The sequence below is a fragment of the Protobothrops mucrosquamatus genome, unplaced genomic scaffold (assembly GCF_001527695.2).
Source record: "Protobothrops mucrosquamatus isolate PMUCROS unplaced genomic scaffold, P.Mucros_1.0 scaffold256, whole genome shotgun sequence".
In the NCBI taxonomy this organism is placed as follows: domain Eukaryota; kingdom Metazoa; phylum Chordata; class Lepidosauria; order Squamata; family Viperidae; genus Protobothrops; species Protobothrops mucrosquamatus.
The window spans coordinates 205,519-224,904 of NW_015386603.1; the positions used below are offsets into that span (position 1 = coordinate 205,519).

Here is a 19,386-nt window from a genome sequence, read left to right on the forward strand (position 1 = left end):
CAGTGCAGATGGGCCTTGTTTAGCAACTTCCTCTGGCAGCGACCATTTGCAGTTACGATGGTGATGAAAACCAAACTTTGTGACCAATCCTTGCAGTTATAACTCCAGGTCTGTAAAGCAAAGGACAATTGAAATCAGATCATAAGCAAAGTTGGAGTTTCACTTAGCAACAGCTTCCTTTGACAACTGAGTTGCCAGTCCCAATTGTGGTTGTTAAACAAGGACAATCTGTAACTGAGTTTTTCTGGCCACCTTCTCCATAGCAAACTGTATTTCTCCTAATCCAGCTACATGTCCCTGCCCTAATCAATGTTCTATTTGTCAAACCACAATTTCTAGTACTTGAATCATTAACTCTAGTTCATAGAGAGATAATTCATGATGAAGCATGGGGGAATATTGCAAGGTAATTGTGCGTGTGTAGAAGATGAATGCAGACCTATTGTGAGTAGTTACCAATGGGCGTTCGTGAACCAGCTTTATTTATTTTTCTGACAGTTAGAACAATTAATCAGTGGAACAACCTGTCTCCAGAAATTGTGAATGCTCCAACACTGGAAATTTTTAAAAAGAGACTGGACAGCCATTTGTCTGAAATGATATAGGGTTTCCTGCCTGAGCAGGGGGTTGGACTAGATGACCTCCAAGGTCCCTTCCAACTTTATTATTATTATTATTATTATTATTATTATTATTATTATTATTATTATTATTATTATTATTATTATTATTATTATTATTATTATTATTAAAGTCATTAGACATGTCCATACTTGACTGTATGTGTCTTGATTGTACAAATGCTCATCAATATTTTGGAAGTTTTGTTATTTGTTGTTATGGAAAATACATATTTGTACTTCTAATGATTTTAAAACAAATAACACAGGCTCTTTCCAGGCCAGGTCTTTATTCTGTCAGTTCAAAGAGAAATTGTGGTTGAAAATATGATCTCAGGAGGGTCTAATTCTATTATTACTTTGATTATCTATTCATAATAGCATTATTACCCACAGGCCTGCTTTAATGTTTTAATATCTTTAAAGATGCAGCATGTTAAGAGTACTGGTTTAATTATAGTCTAAGATTGTTTTAATTCAAAACTAAAAAAAGATTGCAAAAGCTAAAGATATTTGAAAGAAGCTTTGCTAAAGAAAGAGATGGCTTCTGGCTCTCTCTCTTGACTGTAGCCTCTTCCGTTATGTTGCTTTATCTTATCAGGCAAAAAGTCCCAGAAATAGAAAGTTTTCCATGCATTACAGAAGCTGCCCTGGAAGTTTGTGGACTGCAGTGTTTGCTTTTAGTTTGAAGAGAGAAAAAAAAGGGAGACAAAAAGGCAAGGAAACTGCAAGAGCAGGACACTGACTTTTGTAACATAAATAAATTGTAGAGATAAAACATTTGCTGCTTTCGGTAACATTCCGCATTCAAGCACTTGCCTGCCTGTCTGCTGTGCCCAAAGAAACTATTGATCTTCTGTTAGAAGAATGACAGAGAGAGGAGAAGCAGGAGCTGCAGCTTGCTTTGGATTAATAACAAAGAGAATCCGCAAGCTCTTCAGACATTTTCCTAAGTCTAAATCATGGTCAGAGGGTCTTCAACTCCGAATTAAGAAGCCCAATAGATCGGTCTTACCGGTCAAAGGTAAGTTCTAATGATTTGAGCAAAAATGTGCCCTGGCTGACTGAAAGATACGGGGTGTTAGTTACTGATGAAGAGAACAGAAGATGCCCATTGCTACTTTGTACACTATTTATAAACTGTCTTGATGAATAACTCAGTCAACACTTTTTTGGGGTAAAGTTTTGAGCTTTACTTGGGCAGTAGGTTATATTCTATGAGTTGATGAAGCAGTCTAATGATTAAAGAACCATACCCTATGGAGAACTATTTCATCAAGCTCATAAGTTTGTAATAACTAATAACAGCAATAATACATTACTGTATAAATGGTATAGTGTTCTAGCAATGCTTTTGTGAGTTGAAAAAAAAATATTCATACAGATTGGTATATATTGTTGTTTTTTGACCATCTGAGTACAAATGTTAAATTTTGAAGTGTAGCACTTAAATAGCAAGTTTTTCCTTTTGCTTAAATAGCATGCTTTTTGAAACAGTGAACAGAGGAAAAATCACTGGAATTTCAAAATTTGCCTTCTCTTTTGTAAAGATTTGATAGAGGCAAAAAGCCCATAAAATAAAGTTAACAACTGTAAGATTAGCATATTTGAGGTGTATGGTGGTATTAATTGTTATTTTACGACTTTAAAATTATTTTTGATGGGGAAAAATAGAGTTAATAACAGTATAGATTCTATATTCTTCTAAAAGTGTTAGAATTACATGTTTTACTTAAGACAAATCTATATTGTTTTAATTTGAGTTTGGATTAGATATATCCCAGTAGTATTTTGGCGATAAAAATCTTCTTTAAGCTATCTCATGGTAGAATCTATACTGAGTTATCCTGGTGGTTTGCCGACTTCATAGAACGAGAACTGACTTGCTATTTCAAACAGGCCAAACATTTCTCTTACTCTCTTTTGCTTCTGAGGATGAGGGGAAAAAAATAGATTTAATACAATCAATCAAGCATGGATAGCATAACAAGGATCAGCAGGGTAGCTGTAATCCAGAGACATCCAGCTGGGCATTCTTCTATAAGAACTGCCTTTTTTTCCCCTGACTGCTATTTTACACATTGACTATAGTAATTATGGGGTATTATTTTTGCCCCGTGATTGAATTTCAGTGAAATAAGTGTTACCCATTGTTTAAGTGGATGAGCAGGAGAGCATAACAGCCTTCTAAGACTTTACTGTATTGTTCAATGATAACTACCCTTATATATGATAATTTATTCTTTTATTATGTCCCCATTTACAAAATATGAACAAATCTGGCTTAAAAGATATATTTTGGTCTAGGAGCTTTATGTACTAGTTTTATTTAGCAGTGTGTTTACATCTGCAGCTTTTAGCATAAGTTAGTTTTTCTATTGAATTGTCCATTTAGGTCAATTTAATTTTAGTATATAAATATATGGAGGTTGAACTCTAAACTACTATTAAGTATCAGTTAAGTATTATTTGTTCTGATGAAGACTTGGCTACCATGTTTAGTTGTGAACATGGAACATTTAACACTGAAAGTTATTCTCCCTAAATTATGAGATTTTCTGACTTAGATGAAATATTTATTTACCGTGCACATATTTATAGTACAGTATTAAAGATTTAAATTCTAATTAGTGTAAAATATTCAGAAAAATAGCAAAGATAGCATATTTCATTAAAGTTGCACTGTAAGAAAAGCTCTCATTTTGCTAAATTTAAGAGTTGAGCATTTCATATATGATACATTAGGGGATATATTTCACCTTGATACCAGTTGTTCTTTCTGAGCTGTGTCATATTGTTTCAACCTAGTGTTCAAGCTGGTGTTCGGTTCCTAAAATTAGCTTTCTCATCCAATCACTGAAGCCATTACATCTATTTAGAAGGTGATAGGGAGAACTGCTTTTAACTATAAGTGAGCCTCTCCATTCTGGCATTCTCCAGATGTTTAAGGACTCCGGCTACTAGATTTTCCAGCTAGCATGACACAGAATTCTGGAAATAAATCTTGTGACACATATTGAAGGTATCCAGTTGTAGAAAGCTCCTCTAAAAAATTCCTAATGACTGCAGACCTGACAATTGCATGTAAGAAAAATGGTGGGACATTATTAAGATTTTGAGATAGGCATACACATTTTTAGCTGATTCTCAGAGGAGGAACCAGAAAGTCTGCCAGGGTACATGTTGCAAGTTAGTTACTTGAAAGGTCTATGTCAGTGTTTCTCAACCTTGACAATTTTAAGGCATGTGGACTTCAACTCCCAGAATTCCACAGCCAGCAATGCTGGCTGTGGAATTCTGGGAGTTGAAGTCCACATGCCTTAAAATTGTCAAGGTTGAGAAACACTGGTCTATGTGGAGAGAAACTAAGAAAGATAGGACATTGAGATAGCATCAGTCACAGGGAAAAGGTAGAAAGGATTCTTCTATTGGCAAAATTAAACAAAATTCAGACTTCATTCTCTGTAAATCTCTTGAATGCAGGGTTGTCCAATCCTTTGGTGGCAAAAGGCCAACCTTCACCTTTCAAAGGTGCACAGAATGTGGCAACTGATCACTGCAGGCAAGATGGGATGGTTTGGTAAAAAGTTTAAGGAGTTATTTTTTTAATTGTGATATATCTGATGTAGGGCTGACATTCCTTATAGATAATAGACAACACAGTGTTCATCTGTTTGCAATTAAAAATAATGGGGAACCATGCCTTTGGTTTTCCTTCATCATTAGAAGGAGCTTCAGGTAACTGCAAAACAAAAAACACAAATTGGAGAACATCTGTGGCTCAGGGCCCCCAAATTGTCCAGCCTTGTTTAATAACTAGTTACACCTTGGTTTCTATACAGAATTGCAGCTCAGTTCCAAGATAGTCTTCAAGGGCAACCAAATTACATTATCATAAGAGGCAGTGGAGTCAAGGATACCTGCATGGCTGTCACTGTAATTAATGATAGTGCTTACTGCATATTATTGAAATAATTGTTAAAAGATTTTTCACCTGGAAAGAGCAGCACCATTATAGTTCCTCTTCTGTGGATCCTTTTGGTGCCTGTTACAGAGTTCATGTTACAATGCTCTAACAAATACATTGCTTTAGTTGGATTATTTCTTGCCTAGATAGATTTAAAAATGCTTTTTTTGCTATTAGCAAAATTACGGCCAAGGTACAGTAAAGAAGTAACAAATTATATGCAGGGGTATGTCAAAATTAATGTGGAGAAGATAAATTGGGGAAGGGGTCAAGGAGCAATTTCCCATGGCGTTAAAATTCATAGCACCTGGTTAAAAAGATATTTGCCTTCTCCAGATGGTTCTCTCTGCTATGAGACTGAAAGACGTGTTGCATATCTCCTCCTCCTCCTCCTCCTCCTCCTCTTCCTCTCTGTGTAAGAAATACTCTTTACAATTTGAATCAAGGTATTGTTTGCTGTAAAGTCTGACCTGGTAAATGGGTTTCAGCAATCCACAGAAAGTTCCTATTTGATTCAAATAAAAAGAAAAAGAAAAAGCTCTCCTGATACAGCAAAGGAAGGGAAGGACAGATCAGTTGCTGGAATAGGTGTGCAGGATTCTTTGAATCAGAGTTGTGTTTTAAAATAATTTTCTGTAGCTTATGTTTTTCAACGGAAACTTTCATTTAATATTTGTGAGCATTTTTCAGTGACCATTAAACACTGCAAATAATGAAAAATGGTTCTTTTGTATTACAGTTTGTGTCTCTGGCTTCAGCTTGAGCTGTGCTGCATAGTCTTAATAGTATCTGGTGTATGTCAGTATTGCTCATTTTATGGAAGTAAAGTAGACTGGGAATAGTGGAAGGTTTGCAGCCTGGATAAATCACACATCTAAAGCAGTAATTTAAAAAAAAAAATAAAAACATCACCATGACATCTTAATCAAGAAAAAGGTTCATTCTGAAGAGCCTTGGAAGCACTCTTTAATTATTGCTTCACATACACCGTTGAAGATATATTCGAAATTGGCTTGAAATGAAAAAAATTGCACTATTGGTGCCGTCCTGACTAATCCATGGCATAGAATGCAATGAATCAGCAACTCCTGCCACATAAAGAACTTTGCCTTCAAATTAAATGATGACTGCCAAACCAGCCAAGATCCTGAATTCAGAATCAGACATTAATGAATTATATTTTCCTGATACCATAATAGAATAAGCTTTCAGTTCTTTGGAAAAGAAAAAACATGAATGCCTGTGTGTTTATGTGTATAAAATCCCTGTGTCTTTTAAATGAATAGGAAACTTTAAAATTTGAATTAATAGCTACTTGGAAAATCCTGGCCTTGGGAGAACAATGCTTTTGCAGAAAAGCACAATAAATAGTTGTTTTCTGGTGAGATGAAAATTAGAAAAAAAACTTCATTTCTAATATTCATTCCTCATTTGATGGAGAAACATATTAGAACAGTCTTGCCCAACATGATGCCCTCCAGGTTTTTGGGAATTACAAATCCCAGAATTTCTAGCTTTTAGAGATCCCCAAATCTGAAAAATACTAGATCCATTAATGTGGCTGAAAGATTAGACCGAAATGGTTTTTCTTGTGCTGCAGCAAAATTGCCCTCGCTTTGCAGTCACCTAAATATGAAGGATGGTAGATCAGACTCAAGGGCTGCTTATTCTAGTATGTGGTTTCTGACAGTGGTCAGTTTCAACCCGAGGAGAACTGCCTTTCTCTGCTGGTCTTCCATGATGTTATTTTGTAGCATACAGTATTTACATCTGACCTTGAAGATGATGTAAATAATCTTTTATTCTATGAATTGCCGACCATTACCATCTCCACTATCTCTATGGTACTTTCCTTTGAGATGAATCAAACATGAAATGGTTCTCATGGTCTCTTCTTGTTTTTCTCATATAATCTGCCTGTCTTTTCATTCCAAAACAAAATGAAACAAAACACTCTAGATGAGTGCCAGACAAGAGTGAGGGACTTTGATCTCTTCTAACTAGCAAATTAAAGTGAACCACCTTAGGCCTCCTCAGTGTATATCATCTTGAAATGAAAGGATTTATGTTCTTAAAAGCATGTTCTCAATAATGTAAGAAGAAACCTATGGGCTCAGACCAAAGAGCTATGCAATCCAGTATTCTGTTCTAAGCTGGTTAAACAGATGCATTTGAGAAACTCAAAAATAAGATATATATGTCCTGGTTGATGAGATTGATCCTGGGGAGCCTACTTCTATTAGTCAATTCTAAAGAGTTTCCTAGTTTATTAAATCTTTTGGCAAAACAGATAGTCCTTGACTTACAGCTATTCATTTAATGACCATTCAAAGTTACAATGCCGCTGAAAAAAGTGACTTATGACCAGTTCTCACATTTATTACCATTGCAGCATCCCCACAGCCATGTGAACAAACTTCAAGTGCTTGGCAATGGCCATGTGTTTACGATGGCTGCAGTATCCCAGAGTCCTGGGATTCTCATTTTCAACCTTCCTAAGGAGCTTCTGGCAAGCAAAGTCAATGGGGGAAGTCAGATTCACTTAACAATTGGACTACTTTGCTAAGAACCTGTCCATCTCAAATGCTTAGCTCACTCATCAGCCACTAACCTAATCAAATTTCTTACTGGTAGTTTAACAACAGGACACATTCATACTAACTGGATCAGAATATAGAATAATAGAGTTTGAAGGGACCTTGGAAGTCTTCTGGTCCAACCCTCTGCTCAAGAGGAGACCCTGTACCAAACAGTTGTCCAATCGCTTCTTAAAAACCTCTAGTGATGGAGCACCCACAACTTCTGGAGGCAAGCTGTTTCACCGATTAATTGTTCTCACTGACAGGAGAGCACCAGGAAATTTTTCCTTAGTTCTAGGAACCCTGGTGGCACAGTGGTTGCAGGCTGCCCACAGACTGAAGTTTGATCCTAATGGGGCTCGAGTTGACACAGCCTTCCATCCTTCCAAGATGAGTAAAATGAGGACCCATATTGTTGGGGGCAATATGCTGTCATTGTAAATCATTCAGAGAGTGCTGTAAAAGCACTACGGAGCGGTATATAAGTCTAAATGTGATTGCTATTGCTAGGTTGGATCTCTGTTTGATAAGCTTCCATCCATTATTTCTTGTCCTGCTTCAGCTACTTTGGAGAAGAGGTCAATCTCCTCTTTTCTGTGACAGCTGCTCATATATTGGAAGACTTCTATCATTTCACACTTAGTCCTTCCCTTTGTTAGACTTGACATACCCAGTTCCCACAATGGACTATTATATGCTTTAGTCTTCAGTCCCCTAATCATCTTTGTTGCTTTTCTCTGCATTCTTTCTAGAATCTCAACATATTTTTTGTATCATGGTGACTAAAACTGGATGTAGTATTCCAAGTGTGGTCTTACCAGTGCAATATAAAGCTGTACTAGCACTTCACGTGATCTTGAAACTATCACTCTGTTGATGCAGCCCAGGACTGTATTAGCTTTTTTGGTAGTTGCAGCACAGGTGGTTGTCCACTAGGACACTTAGGTCTCTCTCACTGTTACTGCTGTTGAGCCAGGTACCACGTATTCTATATTTGTACATTTGGTTTTCCTTGACTAAGTGTGAGACCTTACTTTTCTCACCATTGAATTGTGTTTTGTTGGATAGGGCCTTATTCTCTGCCAAGGTCCTTCTAGTTCTTGAGATTCTCTTCTAAGGCATTGGCTATTCCCCTCAGCTTGGTGTCATCTGCAAATTTGATGAGTTCCTCTTCTAACCCTTCATGTAAATTGTTTATGAAGATGCTGAAAGAATATTGGGCCTAAAACAGTGGTTGGTCAGTCATTTATGAATCCATCAGATTGTGATGGTGTATATCCTCCATTTTTCTGTCTTACCAAGAAGTAGGCTGTGGTCTATTTTATCAAATGCCTTATTAAAATCTAAGTAAACTACGTCCACAGTATTTCTGTGATCCATTAAGTTAATCACTTTGTTAAAGGATGCAGTAAAGTTTGTCTGGCATGATCTGTTTTTGAGAAACTCATGCTGGCTTCTGCTGATACCTTTGCTTGTTTCTAGGTGTTTGCATGATTATCTTTTGTAAGATCTTCCCAATATTAGTGGCAGGTTGATTATTCTGTAGTTTTCACCCTTTTTAAAGACTGGAATCGCATCAGCTCTTTTCGAGTCCTCTGATAGTTCCCTGGTGCTCCAGGATCTTTGAAAGGTATGGTTCCATGATTCTGAGATCACATCTGCCAGCTCTTTCAGAACCCTGGCGTGTAACCCATCTGGTCTTGGTGATTTGAACTCATTTAGAGTGGATAGGTGTTCTGTTACCATTTTCCTACCTATTTTTTACTCATATTCCTAATCTGTCTCTTACAGTACTGCTTTTGACATTTTTATCTTGTGTGTGAAGATCAAAATGCACCATCTGGGAATATGGAGTCCTTGCTCACCATCTCTTGGGTACCTTGTTCAAGAGGAATACTGGCAAAGCTTCATTATACTGTCCCACTCTCTTCTGATTAGTCAGTAGAGTTTGTATACTAGTTGTGCAGTACATTCTGTGCTGCAATACCCTTAATGGAGAGGCTTGGATTCTTGCCACTCTTTATTTCCAATGCCTTTTCTTTGATAAAACAGCCAGTTAATGGGGTTTAGATATTCCTACAAAAATGACTGACTCTATGGGATTGATTTTCCTTATGCATAATTGCATTTGTTTTGAGCTAAATTTAACCCTTAGCTGCCTGGATCAGTTAACTATGCACTAATTTCTTCTCCATCGAGACTAACAATTCAACTCGTTATAAGAAGAAGACCAACATGAAAGAATAGAAGGTTCCAAGGTAAGCATTGTTTTCAGATAAATTAAGCAACCCATATTCTTTCTGTGTTCAAACATGCTGCTTATCTCCATACCTCAGATAACTAAATCCCCATAACCTACCATCAGACTGAAGTAGCCAGCTTGTAGTATTGGGCTAAATTGTGACATCTATTGTTGATATACTCTGTCATATAATCAAAAGGAAGCAGGCCCTGTATTGGAATATATGCAGTTGTTCAATTAAACATTAAGATATAAATTATGATATAAAAAAGGAAAAAACAAACATAGAGGAGATCATTCCGATGAGAATTAAATATTCATACTTGCACTTTAACTGTTTCTATCCTGTTTGACCTCAATGAAACTGGTGCTTTCCTTGTACTGTACTCTGCATGGGAAGAAAAAGATTCGAATGGAAATACCATGGCTTAAAAATGATGTGGGAGAGCTGGGAAAAAATGCAACTATTATAAGTTGCACAACAATATGCAGCTGTAAATCCATCTTTCTTGGCCATTAGTTGATTAAAAATGCATTGGAAAGTGAAATTCTGTCTTTCGCCTGCACACATCAACAGAATGGGAAAGGAGGCTCAGAAGCATTAGAACAGATCTATGCAACGTGTCTCAGATTTGCGAGGCACTCTTGATTAATAAGCTTAATTGACTGTTGAAGTACTTGACCAATGTGATGATTGAAGCAATGGATTTCCTGCATTAGTTCTGAAAGCCTTGCTTAAAGATAGTAGTATTCAGTTCACAGACAGAAACATTATTGCGTAATTGAGGACTGCACTTGTACATCATTAATAAATCTCTTCCTATTATATTCACCTGAAAAGAGGACTAGTTTTCCCCTAAATAATTAACCTTTAAAATGGAAGTGATGCTTTGCTCTAGATTTATAGAGAATATATTAAGACAGGTATTTTTTCCCCCATTTTTTTTCTTTTTCTGCTGTATATATATGTGTGTGTGTGCGTGTATACACACACACACATATATATACACATATACACATATACACACACACATATATCTATATATCTAGATCTAGAGATCTAGATCTAGATATATAGATATATAGATATATATTACACACACACACACACTCACACACACTCACATACACATACACATACACACACAAACACACACACATATATACTTTCTTTTGAGAACAGGCAACAGAATTTCATTTTTAATGTGGGCCAGTGTGACAATAGAGGTAGTTTTGTCTTGTCTTACCTTATCTTATCTTCAGAAGATATGAAATATGAGAAGGGACCTAGTTTGGTGTAGTAGTTAAGACACCAATCTGGAAACCAGGAAGCTGTGAGTTCTAGTTCCACCTTAGGCATGAAAGCTGGCTGGGTGACCTTGGGCCAGTCACGCTCTCTCAGTCCAACTCATCTCCCAGGGTTGTTTTGTGGGGAAATGAGAAAGGAATATTAGGTACATTCACTGCCTTGAATTATAGAAATAATAAAGGTGGGATATAAATAAATATTTCAACTTAATTTAGGCTAAATATTTTCTAGACCCTCCCTTGCTATTCTTCCAGTTTATAAATGGGGCTTACAGTACTAATCTCCAGATTGATGTGAGGCATCCTTTACTACATAGCCGCTCTTACAGTTAAGATGCTTACCAGCCATTACCATATTTAGTATATTTCCTTTTATTTCAGTATCTTCATTTAAATAAAATAATCACGTTGCTCTTGCCCTAAGGCACATCTAAGCAAAATTTGCTCCAGATAAAAATATAACAAGTATCTCATACCAGATAAATGCTAAATGATACATTACCACATTTTTTTTTTCTCTTGGGGTTTTTTATGCTTTTGCCTTGCAGAAATTTAGCATCCCTACTTCATATTTAACCCCTGAATTGGCTGCCTTACACAGTTGGATAGAGGTGCAGTTTTTACAAGAAAAGTGGGAAGTATTCCTTTCTTAACACAGCTCCTGTCAATACCCATTGATGGGGGGAGGGAGATGACGATACCAGAGAGGACACCAGCGATGCCGCCGAATGACTGAGAGTTTCCATGGCTCAGCCGCCAGACAGCTGTTCGCCGTGGGAAGGCCCCAGGGAGGAGAACAGCGGCAAAGACGTCCGCCGGGAGGAAGCCAGCGGGGAGGCATTAGGGAAGAGGCCAGCGGAGGCTAGTGGCAAGGACGATGCCCAGGGAAAAACCCGGGGCAGTCCTACCTGAACTGTGGCCAAAGGCGGAGCCGCTGAACAGCTGAGCGTCCGTGCGTCCAACAAGCAGCTGATCGGCGCAGGAGTGTCACCCGGCAATGTGAACTGAACGGTGGAACAGAGAAGAGAGCCAGAGACTGCGTCGCTGTTCTTAACATTAGCCACTGGATGCTGGCTAGGTGGATGGGGGGTGGAGCTGGTGGGGAGGACTGTATGTAAGGCGCTGGGAGGAAATCACTCCCAGCACTAACTTTGTTTGCTGTGATTAAACACTGGTCAGACCATTCCGATTTTTGCCAGCCACCTTGACGTCTACCACTTGTTTTCTGTGGGAACCAGGGGTTGGTAAGGACACTGACAGCTACTTTTTGTGGCATGATGCACTGTCAGCCTCAGAGGTACTGAATGCCCTTTGACTCTGCTCCCCATATCCAAAGTGTTAGAAGTAAAAGAAATAACGAATCCGAAGCCTTTGCATGATATTCTACAACATTCTAAAAGCTGTGTATATGTATGCATATGTGTGTGCGCTATACTAATAGTGTAATATTGTATCCTGATCACTTTTCATATATGTTGGCTGATATCCAAAGGCTATTATTTTATACTTATATAGTAATCTCATCATTCTCGAATGCATAACAACATTGTAACTCTATTGTTTGATATAGATGCTTGTGTTAGGTGAATGAGGAAAGGAAGAAGTAACATACAGAATACTTTTGGGCAAGTGAATATAAAGTGATATATAACAAAAAAAAATAACGGCAATAGTACAGTAAAAAAAGGTTCTTCAAATATACAGCATTAAAAAATTCCATCAAGATCCTGATAGGAACTTACCACTGGTTAAAATTCTTGAAACTTGAAGGCCTGTCTAAATAGATGGGCATTCATGGCTAGCTTTCAAAAATATTACTAATAGCAGGAAAATGCTCAATGTATAATAATGTTAATAAAAATTAAGATGATGGAGCAAAATGCTAATTCACTGGGCTATCTTTTACTAATCAGTGATGTATAAAGGAATCTCTTTTGATGCCTGACAGAGGATAATAATAGAAGTTAATAAGGAAGCCACAGTTTAGAAGCCAGGAGATCAATTGCAAGAAAAGAAAAAGAGTTAAAACATTCATTGGAGTCATGAATAGAAATTTCAAATTGTACAAGGATTTTGAAGAACCAACATTTATGACTATTAAATTAGAGCAATGTGATTGAGTTTTTGATGTATTTATAATGCCCCACCTTCTATATAGCTTGTTTAATTTTAATAATTTCACAAAGTCTGATTCTTACTCATTTTCCAAGGTGAATCCTTATGCTTTGCCTCTGTCAACACAATTGTGCCTTTGTACTTGGGGACATTCCTTTCCAAGTGCAGTTCTTTTTTTCAATTCATACAGACTTGCCAGTATCTTGCTCAGTTCTCCTTAAATTAGGTAGCAACGGTTCAAAAATCACTTCTGAGTCTGCCATATTCCAGTAAACACTCAAAGCCCCCCCGCCTTTACTTTTCATTTGAAACAGCAGTGTATGGTCCCTGCCTTCGCTCTGATTTCTCTAGATTAGGTTGATTCATGGTAACTGAGCAGAATATCCAGTCAGACCTTTCAATTCAAAAGTCTTCTAAATTAGCATTTTAATGCTCTATTGTCTACTTCACTAGGTAGATTTTGCTTTCTTGCAGCCATGGCACCCTACCCTTTACTTCCCTTTAGATCAGAGGTCCCCAACCTTTTGGGCACCAGGGACCAATTATATATAGAGAGGTGTTTCCGCGGACCAGAGGGGCGTGGTTTTGTGTGCTGCCTGCATCCCGCAGATGGGGCTTTGCTTGTTTGTGTGGCCCGGTACAGGTCCACGGACTGGGGGTTGGGGACCTCTGCTTTAGATGATACCAGTTCCATAATGTAGGTGCTCAAATAGGATTAGAGCTAGCATTAGGGGTTTTTAAATTTATTCTTCATCTTTGGGAAAAATCTTTATCACTATACAGTGGTGACAAAGTAGCTGTCATCCAGAACTGGAAAATTCATATCTGAAATGTTTATAAAATGTTCTTCATTTCCTGATAAGAATGTGCTTTTTTTGTGTTGTCTTGTATTTGAAGAGCATTTTTGCAATTCTGGAGCTAATACTGTATGCATTTATGAAAACAGTTCAGATAGAATATCTCATAATTGCCTTTTCTTCCCTCCCCCCAAGAATTGCATACTGTTTTGCCAGGTTATACAGATTTAATGCAGCATACAATGCCAAGTAGATCAATTTTTATGTTCTGAAAGTAATTCACATCCTGAAAAGAGTTGCTTGACTCCCATCTGTCTAACCAGTTTCTTCCTTTTTATCATTTTGGGTTCAGAAACTGGAAATTTGGGCTAACGTGCACAATAATAAATTCCTAGGGGTATTTAGCAATTTAAATTCTCTCATTCATCATCTTTACCTCTATAGAAGATGTGGGTTAGCAGAATTTTTGGAAAGAATCTGTAGGTATTTTGATCTGCAAGTTTTGTGATAAATGTAGCTCCTTGACCCTTTCTCAGTAAAATTAAATGTGATAATAAATGGGTTAGTTGTTAAAGTATCACAAATCTTTGGGGGGTTTTTGTTAGAAAAATTAACATGGCTTTCATTTGGAAAGAGATATATGTGTAGATACCAGTGGAATTCCACATGCAATATATTGAACCAGAAAGTTGTGTAGCCCCGTATACTAATGAGGTGTATATATGCCCCTTCTGTATTCTTTTCTGATTTATTCTTCTGCTTCTCTGAATTCCATATTCCATATTCCTTTTCAGCTGATGTGTAGAGAAGATCACTAAAAATTAAGCTTCATGTGCTGAGCTATTCAACTTTGCTACATATTTTTAGCCCTTCTTCCCTCATAATGCAATGCTTTTGTTCGATTTCCTTTTATGGATAGAGAAAGATGCTCTTGTCACATTTCATTAAATGTTTTAATTCCATTTTGGCTTAAAGAAGTATTTGCCTTCCCCCCCCTCCCCCTGCCATTATTAATAAATGCAGAATTTGTATGATTGTACCCTTACAATTCTTAATATATTTTATTCAACATGGATGAAAAGAATAAAAAGGCAGATCCTGAGACAGCATTACACACAGGTAACAGCCAAAGTCTGGAACTATAAAATAGCTATTGAACATAGTATTGATTAAATGCAATAAAATGAATTCTCCTTCCAAATATAAAGGCAGTCCAACACCAGTAGTAAAAATGGGAAAATGATTAAAAAACACAGGTCCAGTTATTTACTTGTAATCATTCTGTGCTGCTTCAACTTATCAGATTCCAAATGGTACAGATCAATAACTTGCATAATAAAATCCAGTCACAACATCCATCATAGCAGTCATCCTGAAACAATATACAAGGTGCTGTATCTTATAATTCTAAAACTCTAAAGACTGTTTTGAATGGTCAAGGGCCATGAGAGTAGTGCCCACTTATGCTTCTAGGGGCATCTCCCATAGAGAGAGCTTATTTCTATGCCTCTTTCCTTCAAATAAGTAGAGAACTTCAGTGTGCACTCTCTATTTAAATATATTGGGTGAACAGATAATTAAGATCTCCAAGACAGGCATCTTGTTCATAACATGCTGGATGTAGCAGCTATTGAAAAGAAGAAAGTCTGGTTAATTGATCTTGCTATACTGGGTGATGCTTGGATTGATGAAAAATAATTGGAAAAAATTATGAAATACCGGGTCTTGTAGATAGAAGCTGAATACTACAAAAAAAAAACCCATTGTTTACATCAGGATTTGAGCCCTTAGAGCAATGCCTAAAGGACCCTCTCAATATCTGAAAATATTTAATTTATTGGACCTGAACACCCTAATTTTACAAAAAAAACCCTCCACCCTGCTTGCAACTTCCTATATTCTTAATAATCCTTATGTCCTTGATTTAGACTTGAATTATTAAGTTTCCATTAAACTTAAAGTAGACTATGAGTCTAATCATAGATTATCCACATAACAACAATAAATCTTTTAACTGTTTCTGTTATTTTATAGTTTATTTAATATCTATGTCATGTATGTGCATTTGTATGTCTGAAACAGAGGGAGGAAGGAATTTTCCAGAAGACAGATGCTACTCAAGAATTGTAGCGCAAGATCTGTTATATTTGCCATTTCATCTCAAAGCCACAGCATCTCATAATTACAGGAGTAAAAGGAGATGCTTGAAGAACATTATGGTGCTGGTAACCAATAAACTGCAGTTATTTCTTAAGGACTGATGGTAATATGTGCTGTTTGTGTCAGAATGATTTTTAGAGAGTAGTACCAGAATTGTTGATAAATTTCTGTCTGCTTGAGGATCCTATTCTAGAACCTTCTTGTGGAGGAGGCTTGGAGAGGGAGTGGATAAGAAGTGAAAGAGTTCCTTATGTTTTTATAAACATGTATAGAACTAATACCTATTTTGTCATTTAACCCCCAGACCTTAAAGGGACCTCTAGAGGTTAAAGAAGGGTTGATGGTGGTATATATATAGCCAGTAGTTCTGCACTCCCATTCTTTGTGACATACTACTTGTGTGCGGAAGACTTAAATGTAATTAGATGGATTATGAAGTGACTTTCATTTGCACATATATTACATTATTTCTTCAGCAATAGTTTAATGAAATGAAACATGCTTCACTCTTTTTGGAACTAACTGTAGGTAGGGTTAAGTCCACTTAATGAAAGATTTTACAAACTGAAGAAGTCATTATAGGGATAGAGTTTCTTCTCCAATTCCTTTTTTGGTGTGTGCTGTTTATTAAGTGGAAATAGTATTGAGGGGAATAAAATTATGATACAGTGGCTGAATAAACTTAAAACTGGAAAAGATGATGTGTAAATAAAGTATTTGTACTTGAGCTTTCTTCTCTCTAGATGATTCCATAAAGCATCATTTACATTCAGATAATCTTAACAAAGGAAAAATCAGGAGTTTTGTATCTTAAACAAATCATAACCAAAACAAAACAATATAGGTGTTTAATTAGTCCAGTAAGAGTGGACAGGAGTAGGAAGCTAAGCCTGACATGGCTGCTATTAGTTGTAAAGGCAAAGGATGTTCAAAAGAAGTTACTCCAGGTGTCTGGAGACTCTGTTGGATTGTTCTGCTGTTCACAGGGCAAACTTGGGCACACTTGATGGAAAATGCACTTAAAAAAACAACACCTAGGCTTCCCAAACTTTGTCCTTCATTACCTAAAACCATTTACCAGAAAATCCTTTTTACCCAAATCATAAGTCAATTTAAATGTTCCAGTTGTCATTGGATAATGTGTCTGTGCGTTGTTCCCAAAATACAACACTTGTATACAATATAACTAAATTTCATTTTTGATGTGTGCCGTTGTGCCCACAGTAAAAAAACGACAATAAAGGTTATCTTATCTTGACTTCTTAATATTCCTAAATAATTCCTACAATAATGTTTTATGTAACTCATTTATGTGTGATTATGAACCAAAAAAAGATATGTTTAACTTATTACGAATTAGAAATATTAAGAATTGCCATTTTTCTTTGCCCCTAAGTTATCACTTGTATATGAGAGGAATTGCTATTCCCCTGGAGGCTTGGTTTAATGGCATCCATACACTGTAGCCAGCTGCCTTTTACATTTTCATTTTTAATTACAATGCTTTTTGGTATAATTGATTTCTTTACTCTCCCTCCCCTCTTAACATTGGATCCCAAGTGCTGTAGTTGACAAGACATTCGGTTCTCTAATAACGGCCTCTTAGTATAATAAGAATAACATTTTATTTCTATAATATTAGCACGGCAGCTGAGCCCATTAACATTCTCACATTAGGCAGTATAGCTGTATTATGCCAGGATTTCTACTGTGGGAAACATGTTAGGCACAGCTCCTGTCATGGTTTTAAAGAAAGTGTTGGGCTGTCTATTAATGATTAATCTGAAGATGAAATTTCTATAAACCTTGTGATGAATGGTCCCTTATTTTACTCATGGCCACTTCACCTGAGAGCTTGTTCAAGCCAAACCAATGTAAACAACTTTATGTTGGATTGAACTAATGGCTTAGGACAGTGATGGCGAACCTTTTAGAGACTGAGTGCCCAAAAACTGCCCCCGCCTGCCCGCAGGGCCACTCACCGCCTCCACGGCCTGCCACAAAAACTGCCTGAGTGCCCAGGCAGCCCAGCAGCATCAAGGCGGCCACACCCTCCACCCGCGCCCTGCAGCATCATCTGCACATGATGGGGCGCAAGGGTGGAGTCTTATCCCTGCTGCCCGGCTGCCATGTCCTTGGCTGTGCTGGTCTGCGTGGGCCATGCTTGGGGGCGACTCTCCTCTGGGGAACTGCTGGTGAGGAGGGGGCCACTGGGGGAGGTTGGGCTGGGATGATGGCACACGTGCCCACAGAGAGGGCTCTGAGTGCCGCCCTCTGAGTGCTCGCCACCACTGGCTTAGGAGGTCCATCAGATTCCAAAAATGGTCATTTAGATGCCAGTGGGACAGCTCTAAGAAAGATATAAAGATAGCAGCACCTGCATTCTTATATTCTCAGGAACTGCTATACGGACAAGAATTGCTTTATTAATTGTGAAAGTGGATTAGCTTCAGTAAGTAAGCACACGTTAGATCAGTTTACTACCATTGGTTAGGCAACCTGACGTTCATCAGATATTTGGGGCATCAAACTGCCATAATCCATACTTCTTGACACTGATGACTGGAGAATCCACCAATTGTAGTTCAAAACATATATAGCACCTTTTGTATGTGTTGTTATCACAACAGCACAAACCACACTAGTTTCTGTTTGAATGGTAAGCCAAACCCGTATGGCTGAAGTACTTAGCATTATGTAGAAAACAAAACTCAAGAGGTTTTTCTCCCATCACAATTAAAACATTGATCTAAGATATAAAGATGTTGGCCTTAAGTAGAGTGCTTCCCATGTTCAACAGAGAATCTTATGGCATAAATATTGATTTTGGCATAAAATGTTTATATTATGGATTATTCATTTATGAGAATAAGTGGACTCTACTTTATTAAATCTTATTCCATCAGGTTCTTTTAGGTGCTATGACTAAATTACTCCCCCACCCCTTAAACATTTGCTGTTCCACATTTTTTGATTTCCAGGTTTCACTAGAGAGATCTGTGACCTGTTTCTAGTAAATAATAGATGACGTAAAGGTATTTTCTGGACTGAACCAGTTTAGGCTGCAGATATGGTCTTCATCTTTGATTGTTTATACAAAATCTCTTCCACGTAGTGAGACTAAACTGTAGTCTCACATGCTATTTTTTTTCTTGCTGGAAAAAATATCAGCCATGCAGTTCAGAAAAAATATCAGCCATTGCATACCTTTAGTATGCAATTATACAGTCTAGGCACAGATTTCAGATTTCATCTGCTGTTTGTGTAAAATGAAGCCTATGATTATGCAATTGTTTAGGAAGCTACAACACATTGCTTTGGGGAGCTATTTTTTAGGGGGCTGTTTGTTTACATGGATAGGAAATAGTGTGCATTCCTAAATATAATAAAAGTATGGAAGCTGTGGCTGACCAAACCTTCGAAAAAAAGACTAATTTTTTTCTTTGTAATTATGTTTTAGTGTTTATATTTTTATGAATGACATCAGCTCATTGTTGCTTTTTCATTTTTGATTTCTGTAAACCTGATTGCTTAACCTGTGGATTTAATCAGTGGTGGGATTCAAATATGTGAACAACCAGTTCTCTGTGTGGATGCT

General features: G+C 37.2%; 1 protein-coding gene across 1 annotated transcript in view; it reads left to right on the plus strand.

Moving 5' to 3' along the window:
* Positions 1-1,487: 1,487 nt before the first annotated feature.
* Positions 1,488-19,386, plus strand: part of RASSF5 (Ras association domain family member 5) — a 62,138-nt gene continuing 44,239 nt past the window's right edge. The window contains exon 1 of the mRNA XM_029283861.1: positions 1,488-1,644. Coding sequence (XP_029139694.1) covers positions 1,488-1,644 — 157 coding nt within the window. The remainder of the gene's footprint in view (positions 1,645-19,386) is intronic.